Here is a 12,179-nt window from a genome sequence, read left to right as displayed (position 1 = left end):
ACTTGTTCATTTTAGCCACTCTGACCAGTGTGAGGTGGTATCCCAGTGTGGCTTTGATTTATATTTCCCTGAAGATGAATGACGTTGAGCATTGTTTCATGTGTCTGTTGGCCATGTGGATGTCTTCATTGGAAAAGTGTCTATTCTGGTCTTCTGCCCATTTCTTCACTGGATTATTTGTTTTTTGGGTGTGGAGTTTGGTGAGTTCTTTATAGATTTTGGATACTAGCCATTTATCCAGTATGTCATTTGCAGATGTCTTTTCCCATTCCATGGTTGCCTTTTAGTTTTGTTGATTGTTTCCTTTCCAGTGCAGAAGCTTTTTATCTTGGTGAGGTCCCGATAGTTCATTTTTGCTTTTAATCTCCTTGCCTTTGGAGGTGTCAAGTAAGTAAGAAATTGCTCCTGCTTAGGTCAAAGAGGTTGTTGCCTGCTTTCTCCTCTAGGGTTTTGATGGTTTCCTGTCTCACATTTAGGTCTTCCATCCATTTTATTTTTGTGTTTGGTGTAAGAAAGTGGTCTAGTTTCATTCTTCTGCATGTTGCTGTCCAGTTCTCCCAGCACCATTTGCTGAAGAGACTATCTTTTTTCCATTGGATACTCTTTCCTGCTTTGCCAAATATTTGTTGGGCATACGTTTATGGGTCCAGTTCTGGGTTCTCTATTCTATTCCACTGGTCTATGTGTCTGTTTTTGTGCCAATAGCATACTGTCTTGATGATGGCAGCTTTGTAGTAGAGGCTAAAGTCTGGGATTGTGATGCCTCCTGCTTTGGTTTTCTTTTTCAGTATTACTTTGGCTATTTGGGGTCTTTTGTGGCTCCATACAAATGTTAGGATTGTTTGTTCTAGCTCTGAGAAGAATGCTGGTGCAATTTTGATTGGGATTACATTGAATGTGTAGACTGCTTTGGGTAGTATTGACATTTTAACAAGATTTATTCTTCCAATCCAGGAGCATGGAATATTTTTCCATTTCTTTGTGTCTTCTTCAGTTTCCTTCATAAGCTTTCTATGGTTTTCAGCATACAGGTCTTTTACATCTTTGGTTAGAGTTATTCCTAGATATTTTATGCTTCTTGGTGCAATTGTAAATGGGATCCATTTCTTTATTTCTCTTTCCGTTGCTTCGTTATTGGTGTATAAAAATGCAACCAATTCTGTACATTGATTTTGTACCCTGTAACTTTGCTGAATTCATGTATTAGTTCTAGGAGTCTTTTGGTGACTCTTTCGGGTTTTCCCTGTAGAGTATCATGTCATCTGCAAAAAAAAGTTTTACTTCTTTGGCAATTTTGATGCCTTTTATTTCATTTTGTTGTCTGCTGATACTAGGACTTCCAGTGCTATGTGAAACAACAGTGGTGAGAGTGGACATCCTTGTCGTGTTCCTGATCTCAGGGGGAAAGCTCTCCGTTTTTCCCCGTTGAGGATGATATTAGCTGTGGGCCTTTCATATATGGCTTTTATGATGTTTAAGTATGTTCCTTCTATTCCAACTTTCTTGAGGATTTTTATTAAGAAAGGATGTTGTATTTTGTCAAATGCTTTTTCTCCATCTATTGACAGGATCATATGGTTCTTATCCTTTCTTTTATTAATGTGATGAATCACACTGATTGATTTGTGAGTATTGAACCAGCCCTGCAGCCCAGGAATGAATCCCACTTGATCATGGTGAATAATTCTTTGTATATGCTATTGAATTTGATTTGCTAGTATCTTGAGAATTTTTGCATCCATGTTCATCAGGGATATTGGCCTATAGTTCTCCTTTTTTATGAGGTCTCTGTCTGGTTTAGGAATCAAGATAATGCTGGCTTCATAGAATGAATCTGGAAGTTTTCCTTCCATTTCTGTTTTTTGGAACAGCTTGAGAAGGATAAGTATTAACTCTGCTTTAAATGTCTGGTGGAATTCCCTGGGACTAGCCATCTGGTCCAGGACTCTTATTTGTTGGGAGATTTTTGATAACTTTCAATTTCTTCACTAGTTATGGGTCTGTTCAGATTTTCTATTTCTTCCCATTTGAGTTTTGGTAGTGTGTGGGTATCTAGGAATTTGTCCATTTCTTCCAGGTTGTCCAGTTTGTTGGCATATAATTTTTCATAGTATTCCCTGATAATTGCTTGTATTTCTGAAGGATTGGTTGTGATATATCCATTTTCATTTGTTATTTTATCTATTTGGGTCCTCTCTCTTTTCTTTTTGAGAAACCTGGCTAGAGGTTTATCAATTTTGTTTATTTTTTCAAAAAACCAACTCTTAGTTTCATTGATCTGTTCTGTTTTTTTGAATTCTACATTATTTATTTCTGCTCTGATCTTTATTATTCCTTTTTTTCTGCTGGGTATGGGGTTTCTTTGCTGTTCTGCGTCTAGTTCCTTTAGGTGTGCTGTTAGATTTCGTATTTGGGATTTTTCTTGTTTCTTGAGATAGGCCTGGATTGCAATGTATTTCCCTCTTAGAACTGCCTTTGCTGCATCCCAAAGGGTTTGGATTGTTGTGTTTTCATTTTCATTTGTTTCCATACATTTTTTAATTTCTTCTTTAATTGCCTGGTTGACCCATTTGTTTTTTAGTAGGATGTTCTTTAACCCCCATGCATTTGGAGGTTTTCCAAACTTTTTCCTGTGGTTGATTTCAAGTTTCATAGCATTGTGATCTGAAAGTGTGCATGGTATGATCTCAATTCTTTTGTATTTATTGAGGGTTTTTTGTGGCTCAGTATGTGATCTGTGTTGGAGAATGTTACATGTGCACTCGAGAAGAAGGTATATTCTGCTGTTTTTGGATGAAAAGGTCTAAATACATCTGTCAAGTCCATCTAGTCCAGTGTATCATTCAGGGCCATTGTTTCTGTATTGATTTTCTGTCTAGATGATCTTTCCATTGTTGTAAGTGGAGTATTAAAGTCCCCTGCAATTCTTACCAATAAGATCGCTTATGTTTGTAAATAATTGTTTTATGTATTTGGGGGCTCCCATATTCGGCACATAGACATTTATAATTGTTAGCTCTTCCTGATGGATAGACCTCATAATTATTATATAATGCCCCTCTTCATCTCTTGTAACTGTCTTTAGTTTAAAATCTAGTTTGTCTGATACAAGTATGGCTACTCCAACTTTCTTTCACTTCCAGTAGCATGAGAGATGGTTCTCCATCCCCTCACTTTCAATCTGAAGGTGTCCTCAGGTCTAAAATGGGTCTCTTGTAGACAGCGAATAGATGGGTCTTGTTTTTGTATCCATTCTGATACCCTGTGTCTTTTGATTGGAGCATTTAGTCCATTTATATTCAGTGTTCTTATTGAAAGATAAGGGTTTAGAGCCATTGTCTTGTCTGTAGGTTTCATGCTTCTAGTGATGTTTCTGATGCTCTGTGGTCCCCCTTAGGATCTCTTGTACGTCTGGTTTAGTGGTGATGAATTCCTTCAGTTTTGTTTGGGAAAACCTTGATCTCTCCTATTCTGAATGACAGGCTTGCTGGATAAAGGGTTCTTGGCTGCATGTTTTTCATATTCATCACATTGAAAATTTCCTGCCATTCCTTTCTGGCCTGCCAAGTTTCAGTAGATAGGTCAGCTACTACCCTTATATGTCTACCCTTGTAGGTTAAGGTCCGTTTATCTCTAGCTGCTTTCAGAATTCTCTCTTTATCTTTGTATTTTGCCAGTTTTGCTGTGATATGTCGTGCAGAAGATCGATTCAAGTTACGTCTGAAGGGAGTTCTCTGTGCCTCCTGGATTTCAATGTCTGTTTCCTTCCCCACATTGGGGAAGTTATCAACTGTGATTTTTTCAAGCACACCTTCAGCCCTTTTCTCTATCTTCTTCTGGAATTCCTATGATACAGATGTTGTTCTGTTTCATTGAGTCACTTAGTTCTCTAATTCTCCCCTCTGCCTCTTCAGTTCTTTCTGTGACTGCCTCTAGTTTATTTTGCACCTCATTTACAGCATTTTTAAATTCATCATTACTATTTTTTAGTTCCTTGATCTCTACAGCAGATTCTCTGCTGTCTTCTATGCTTTTTTCAAGTCCAGCGATTAATCTTTTTTTTTTTTAATTTTTTTTAATCTTTATTTATTTTTGAGAGATAGAGACAGCATGTGAGCAGGGGAGGAGCAGAGAGAGAGGGAGACACAGAGTCCGAAGCAGGCTCCAGGCCCTGAGCTGTCAGCACAGAGCCCGATGCGGGGCTTGAACTCACGAACTGTGAGATTATGACCTGAGCTGAAGTCGGACACTCAACCGACTGAGCCACTCAGGCGCCATTCAGCGATTAGTATTATGACTATTATTCTAAATTCTAAATCTCCCTACCGTAGTGGTGTTTTGAACCCTCCACTAAGTGTGCTTTGATTTGTTCATTCAAGTAGCCCTGGAAAGGAAAACAAACAAAACTCAGAAAACAAAAACACGCGAACAAACGAAAAGCCAGAAACAGAAACACCAGCTGCAAGTAAACCATTGGGTGGAGGCAGTGCTGTTGGAAGAGGCCTTATCCCATTCGGAGAGAGAAATGACAGGGGCCGGGGAGAAAGAAAAAATAAAAATTGACCAGGCAGAGAAACTCTATGGCTTAATCCAGAGAGAGAGAAGGGAAAATAAAGAAGTGGGGAAAAAGAAAAGAAAAGAAAGTTATCCAGACAGAGAAACTATACAGCTTAAACCAGAGAGAGAGAATGGAGAATTAAGAAGGAGGTGTGGAACATGTATCAAGAAAATGGATTAAATATGTCTGCTTAAACAAAGCAACAACCAGAGTAACCAGACTAGAGGACGCAAGAGAGAAAAAGAAGAAAAGGAAGGAAGAATATATGTCTATAATTAGAATTATCCGAGAATTAATCCAGGCAATGCAGCAGCTCAGGTCTGGACGAGGGGGCGTCCGGTTCCTCCGCGCCAATCCTGTTCCCGTAGATACACAGCACCCGGCGCGGAGGGGCGTGGTTTGGTGTAGGCGGGTCCCGCCTCCGCTGTGGGCCCTGCCGTCTGTTAGCTGAAGTCCCCCCTTGGTGGTGATGGCAACCCCCAGTCTCTTCTTCACAGACCTGGTGTTCCAAACCACTCTGTTCGAGCCGTCCTCACTGTGCCACGGACACAAATGAGGACGCAGACCAGGCGGTTTGTCCTGCTCCACCGACTCCCATGCCTGGGGCTTGGCTGGGACTCAAACTCCCGCTCCTTGCGCCCGGGTACTGGGGAAGCACCCTTCCCTGCTGCCGGATATGTGGTCCCCGACCGGCAGGCGCAGCAGGCTTTGCCCTTTCCCGCAGCACTCCAGGGAGGGGATCGCTTTCTCCTACTGCGGACTGCACCCGCGACCTAGTCCCCGAGCCTGGGGCTGGATCAGTCGCGTGATCCGGACAGCTGGCCCAGTCCTGGCGCAGTCCGGAGCAAGCCCTGCAGTTAGAGATGGGCTTTTTCTCCGTCCTGGTTTGAGGTTTTTCTCTTGTCCAGATACAGTGCTATGCTTCCCCAGCTGCACTTTCTCTTCCCTTTGTGTCTCTGCAGAAGGGGATCCCTCCCCTCCGTTCGTTTCATCTCTCCCAGTCCAGAATCATGCATTTACGGCAGTCAGGTTGTCCCTGTGGGTCCCTGGAAGCGACTGTCTCTTTTCCTCCCGGACTCTCAGAATTCAAAGTCCTTTAGTTTCAACACTGCTTTGTTTCACAGAGGAGGGAACTTTGGATCCCCCTACTTCTCTGCCATGTTGGCCCCTCCCATCTGGAAGCTTCCTGAAGGAGCTTTCATTTCCTAGTCACCATCTTGTCATCTTCTTACTGTCCCTTCTTCATCTTGATTCCTGTCAGTACAGTGGCCCTCAAGGATTGGACGGTATTGCTTAGTGTGACCGTGTGGGAAGCATCCTTTTCATGTAAACTAATTGCACAATATGCATTTTCTCTTCCTTTAATCAGTAATGTTGGGGAGTGAGACCTTTGCCGGCTACCAGCATTTCTCCCCCTGAATTGTGATTTCTTTAGCAGCTGTAATTATGCATAGAGTCCTCCCCTGCACCCACTTGGGCACAGCAGAAATTAATACATCTGTTCCCTTTCCTTGCTCACATGCCGCCTTTTGCCACAGGGAACGTTGAAGTGGGACTAGAGGTGTCGGCGTTCTGACACCAAGCTTCATGAAGGTGTTCTCGTTTCAGAAGAATATATACTTAGAAATGCTGCTTTTTATGAGCTTTAAGAGTATTTTTAAGAAAATCTTTAAAAACATTCATCATCTGTAGCCCCTGTGCTGACCCTCACAAGTCTGCTGGTTTTGTAGTTTTCTAAACTTTGGTGCTTACTTTGTATCCTTTTTAAGCTCTCGTGTCATTACTGTCAAAACTCCTTTGTGTTTTATCTTAAATGCAGAAGCTGTGTGGTAGCATTTTTGTCCTTCAATTTCTCTTGCTTACGTGGCTTCTGTGATGTTGCTTTCAGATCGGTCCCCGGTAGGCAGCCCTCCGAAGTCTACGCTAAGTGGCGGAAACACTCCCAGCTTCTCAAAGACAGTGACTTTAGTTTTCAGGAGCCCATCATGGCTCTCCGCACAGTCATTTTGGAGATCTTGATGGAAAAGGAAATGGAAAACTCCCAGAGAGAATGTTTTAAGGATATTCTCACCACGCACCTTGTAGAACTCTCCATACTGGCCCGAACTTTTAAGAACACTCAGGTAATAAGATTTAAAATGATGTCGTCTCACCCTATGACTTTTTCTTTTATGACCCAGAAAATGGAAAGCACGAGTAAAACAGAAGCGTCACCGAGAAACAGATTGCTATAAAAATATTGCTTAGGATAATTGTTCAAGATTTCCCGTTTTGGCATCAGACCTGAGTTCAAGCCTTGGACAGGGTACTTCTCTAAGCCTCAATCTCATGGTTCTGAAATGAGAAGATACCTAACTTAATATATTGATAACAATTCAGTGGTCTTATATACTGCACGCTTACACACACGTGTGTTCGTACATGTGCTTATGTATACATCTATATGTATGTATTTGTGAGAGAACCAGATGGATGCGGGGCTGAGGGAGGCAGGCACAGATGTACTTGAGACCATCCTGACAAACAGTCGTCAGTGATGGGAGTTACTGCTTCCATGATTCGTGCTAGCAGTAGTAACAGCAATGGTATTTATTCCCATATGTCGTTTTCATTTCAGCTCCCCGAACGGGCAATATTTCACATTAAACAGTACAACCCACCTGGTCGTGGAGTCTCCGAGTGGCAGCTGGAGGAGGCCCAAGTATTTTGGGCAAGAAACGAGCAGAGTCTCGCCCTGAGTGTCCTCAAGCAGATGATCAAGAAGCTGGACTCCAGTGGTGCAGAGGTTTACTGGTTTTTTTAATTGGCTGAATTAGTATTTTACTGTTATAAAGCAACCACTGAGCTTTAAAATAGATATATTTTTAATTTTTTTAATGTTTGTTTATTTTTGAGATAGAGATAGAGCATCAGCAGAGGAGGGGCAGGGAGAGAGGGAGACACAGAATCCAAAGCAGGCTCCAGGCTCTGGGTTGTCAGCACAGAGCCCAATGCGGGGCACAAACTCACGAACCGTGAGATCATGACCTGAGCCAAAGTCGGACGCTTAACTGACTGAGCCACCCAGACGCCCTGAGAGAGAGAATCTTAAGCAGGCTCCATGCTCAGTGTGGAGCCCAACAGGAGGTTTGATCCCACGACTTTGGATTATGACCTGAGCCGAAATCAAGTCAGATGCTCAACCGACTGAGCCACTGAGGTGCCCCCTAAAATATTTTTAATAAGTCCACAGTTTTATTAAAGCCTTGAAATTTGCTTATCTATGAACAAGAAAGTATAAAAAGGAGCCTGGAAAATTACTATTTGTAAAGAAGTTTAGAAATACTAATTTTAGTTTCTCTTTACAATAATTCTGTTAGTCCATCTTGTGGTAGATTTATTTGATTTAACCCAGTGTTAAGCATTTTTTTTTAAACTTTATATGGAATTCGAGAAGAGTATGATGGAAACAAACATGAAATAGCCAGTACAGGAGGTGGAGGGGGAAGAAATAGCTACTATAAATTCAAAATAAAGAAATGGAAGAGGAAATGTGTGAGAGAACCAAAGTTTAAAAAGGAAGCAAGTTGGAACAATTAAGTTGTCAGTCTTCGTACTTAGGAAAAAGAATGTCTCATATTTTATTTAACATTACCCACTGGTTACTGGAAATCTGTGTGCCTCTGTAGCTGTCTCTCCAGCGTATTATGGGCACAGTAGAGGTGTTTGCGGGAGTCGTGTGGTGTTTGCAGGTGTGGCCACAGTGCTCTCCTTCTGACACGCACCTGCCTTTCCGGTATTGGGCACTTTAGGACATCCTCATCCTAAAGAGTTTTACCATTATACCAGAGCTCCGGGAGCTGATACAGTATGATGTTTACACGTTGCTTAACAAGTGGGGCCCGGGATCAGCCTGGCTCGAGTTACCTGCCCCCTCTGTATGTCCGTACTGCCACTGCACTCTGCAGATGAAGGGTAATAGAGTCCTCGCCTCACAGGGTTCTTGTGGGGATGAGATGAGGTAACATACAGAAATCAAGCCTTGCTAAAGTGCCTGGCATATACGAGGAAAAATATTCTTAACCTGCTTTTTTCCCCTACACGGAAGATACTTTCGCATAGTCATGATAGTGAATTACATTTTAAGATTTTGCCTTTCATATACAGAATGATCCCAGCCTAAGACTTCTGTACACAGAATGTCTGAGGGTTTGCGGCACCTGGTTGGCGGAAACTTGCTTAGAAAACCCTGCGGTCATCATGAAGACCTACCTGGAAAAGGTAAGGTTTTCTCACAACCCTTAGGAGAGCTGTTCAGCATGAGTACACTTGATCTTTCATCAAGGCCATGTGCATTTCAAAAGCAAATAAAAGGAAGATTTCAGTTTTGGAGTATTTATTACTATAGCAGCTCCATGTAATTTTTAGGGCAGGATGAAACAGTGGTAAAAAAGAAGGACCCTGTTTTGAAAGGAAGCCCAGATGTGTCTTCCCTCAGTTCCCCCCCCCCCCCCCCACACCACCTACTCTCTGAAGTTGTTTCTGGTCATTTCTCCATTTACTTATCTACAAGAAGAGCTGATTAAGGAACATGCAAGTTAGTCTTGACTGTGCACTTGTAACCCAACCGCCTTACAAACAGGATCAGGACTTTGTGCTCCAGCTCCTCTCTCCCTCTTGTTTCTCCCCTTATTCCTGTAGTTTAATTAATTTTGGAAGTAGCTATCTCACTATAAATAAGTATAGCATGAAAAGTATAATATGACCGTCTTTAAATTTTATGAAGCCCTTTGTTTTCTACAGTTTGTTAAAATATTAGCTGTTTTGGTTATTTCTACACTGTCAAAGTTGTTTGAAAATTCAAAATACTGTGCTTCATATAATTTAGCTTATCCATAAAAATATGTATAAATTGAACTTTACTGTGACTGTCTTTTTTTTTTTTTTAATTTTTTTTTTTTCAACGTTTTTTATTTATTTTTGGGACAGAGAGAGACAGAGCATGAACGGGGGAGGGGCAGAGAGAGAGGGAGACACAGAATCGGAAACAGGCTCCAGGCTCGGAGCCATCAGCCCAGAGCCTGACGCGGGGCTCGAACTCACGGACCGCGAGATCGTGACCTGGCTGAAGTCGGACGCCCAACCGACTGCGCCACCCAGGCGCCCCGTGACTGTCTTTTTAAGTGGTTCTTTAGATACATTTAGGATCTGTGTAAATAACATAAGTTATTGTGTTTTCTTGAAGGCAGTGGAAGTTGCTGGAAATTATGACGGAGAAAGCAGTGATGAGCTTAGAAATGGAAAAATGAAGGCATTTCTCTCATTAGCACGGTTCTCGGATACGCAGTACCAGAGAATTGAAAACTACATGAAATCATCAGAATTTGAAAACAAGCAGGCTCTCCTGAAAAGGGCCAAAGAGGAAGTGGGCCTTCTTAGGGAGCATAAAATTCAGACCACCAGGTAACTACATGTCCACCAGTGATAAGTGGCAAGATGCACAGAAATGCAGTGACTGTATGTATAGACAAGATGTACAGAACCGGGGCGTGATTGCGCACTGTGGTTCTAAGCTCATTGTAGACTGTATGGATGTTAGCTTTTTGTTTTGCTTTTTGGGTTTGTTGGTATCATAGTGAAAAGGAGATAGGTGGTGAAATTAAATATGGAAGAGTTATCTATTCTGATGTGTGTGTGTTTTTTAAACCCTTTCTTCATGCGTCCCTTTTGTCTGAACAGGATAGTGAAAGGAGAGAATAAAGTTAAGTAGGTATCTTGAGTAGAGTCCACTTGGCCCCTGGTTGCCTAGGATGGCTTTTGATGTTTACTTTTATTTTTGAGAGAGAGCGTGTGTGCTCACAAGTGGGGAGGGGCATAGAGAGAGAGAGAGAGAGAGAGAGAGAGAAAGAGGGGAAAGAGAGAATCCTAAGCAGGCTCCACGCAGATCACGACACGGGGCTGATCTCACAAACTGTGAGATCATGACCTGAGCCAAAATCAAGAGTTGGACGTTTAACCAACTGAGCTACCCAGGCGCCCCTACAATGACTTTTGAATTGCCCAGACTTACTTTGAGATACTAAGTTTGTTCCCTTATAATTTTTAGAATTTTGCTTTTTCTCCTAGGATGGACAGTTGACTTTTCATTTATGTTGTATATCATGTATGATGTAGTTCTATACGTTTTGATGGATTTTGCATCTTCCTTTAATTATCCAACACAAGATACACGATAAAGGTGCAGCGAGAGCTGGAGCTGGATGAGTGTGCGCTCCGTGCCCTGAAAGAGGATCGTAAGCGGTTCTTATGTAAAGCAGTTGAAAATTACATCAGTTGCTTATTGAGTGGAGAAGCGCATGATATGTGGATATTCCGTCTTTGTTCTCTCTGGCTTGAAAATTCTGGAGTTTCTGAAGTCAATGGCATGATGAAGGCAAGTCGTCTTTGTAAACCCCAGATTCTAGCCTGCGCTTGAAAAGCTTAGACAAGAGCCTGCCAGTGTTACTGATTTTGTGTATTCTTTGTATCCCTGCCATCTGGTTCGGTGCTCTACTCCTACGTACCTGATCAGCTCTCATGATGCAGGTTTATGCGGAGACGAGAGCCTTTAGGTCATTCTTTCACCGTACCTTTGCAGTTACTGCTGGAAAGTACCAGAATGCCAGATTGGGAGATTTCAGGCAGGTTCTTCCTCTGGCTTTATCTTTTCTGGGATTTTTACAGTGAATTACTTTTGCAAATGACAAACACATTTTTAAGAAACATTAAGGCAGTAGTATTTCCTGAGTTTTTACTTAAAAATTTTAGATTTCAGTGAGGATACCTAATATTAAAGTTATGCTTACAGGATCTCCATCGGCAATCCATTTGAAGCTTAAAAATAAAGTGGTTCTTCTGGATGAGAAGAATGATAAGACACATAGTAGTTACAAGCAAGCAGTCTCTGCTGCAAGTGCACATTCAATCCTGTTGCCTTTGGCATCAGGGAACCCGGTTACCCCATTTTATTACACACGGACTTCCCAGGGGTCACCATCACAGCAGCCCTCCCGTCTCATGGAATGTAATCAGTGCAGGTGTTCCAGGTCTGAACAGTTTACTTTCGGATCAAGCACTGTGACTCACCAGTGAATCAAATCCAGAATACCACTGAAACTAAGAGAAGATGAATCTTGAGGGGAAAAATGTAGCTAGTGCAGTTTTAGTAACAACCAGCAGATGACTGTGGTGGCAGCGTTACCTTAGAGTAATTTATTTGCTTAGATGTGAGGCTTCTTGAAACGCATTGCTTCTTAAGGTTTGTTTGTTCTTTTTAACGGTAGAGCAAAGGAATGAACATTCCATCATACAAATTCCTGCCTCTTATGTACCAGCTGGCTGCTAGAATGGGGACCAAAATGATGGGGGGCCTAGGATTCCACGAAGTCCTCAATAACGTAAGTATGCCTGCAGACCAAGGCACAATTGGTTGTCTTTCATGGGTTGTACGCTAATGTCCCACTCTAGGAGATGAAGATAAAAAATATCCCAGTCAGTTGCATTTATCATGCTGTAAAAGGGCGGGAATAAAAATCTCCTTTTGTCTCATCTCTCCACGTAAGTTACTCCATTTCTGTATCATGCTCACATTCCTCTGTCCCAC

At 41.9% G+C, this 12,179-nt stretch overlaps 1 protein-coding gene across 1 annotated transcript in view; it reads left to right on the top strand.

Moving 5' to 3' along the window:
* Window positions 1-5,234: 5,234 nt before the first annotated feature.
* LOC125929775 (serine-protein kinase ATM-like) overlaps window positions 5,235-12,179 on the top strand; it is a 30,935-nt gene continuing 23,990 nt past the window's right edge. The window contains exons 1-7 of the mRNA XM_049641271.1: window positions 5,235-5,414; window positions 6,289-6,681; window positions 7,176-7,343; window positions 8,705-8,818; window positions 9,783-10,000; window positions 10,763-10,970; window positions 11,860-11,973. Of these exons, the coding sequence (XP_049497228.1) occupies window positions 5,235-5,414; window positions 6,289-6,681; window positions 7,176-7,343; window positions 8,705-8,818; window positions 9,783-10,000; window positions 10,763-10,970; window positions 11,860-11,973 (1,395 nt within the window). The remainder of the gene's footprint in view (window positions 5,415-6,288; window positions 6,682-7,175; window positions 7,344-8,704; window positions 8,819-9,782; window positions 10,001-10,762; window positions 10,971-11,859; window positions 11,974-12,179) is intronic.

This window comes from Panthera uncia, chromosome D1 (genome assembly GCF_023721935.1).
Source record: "Panthera uncia isolate 11264 chromosome D1, Puncia_PCG_1.0, whole genome shotgun sequence".
NCBI lineage: Eukaryota > Metazoa > Chordata > Mammalia > Carnivora > Felidae > Panthera > Panthera uncia.
Note: the sequence above shows the minus strand (reverse complement) of the source record. Positions and strands in the feature narration are given on the sequence as shown.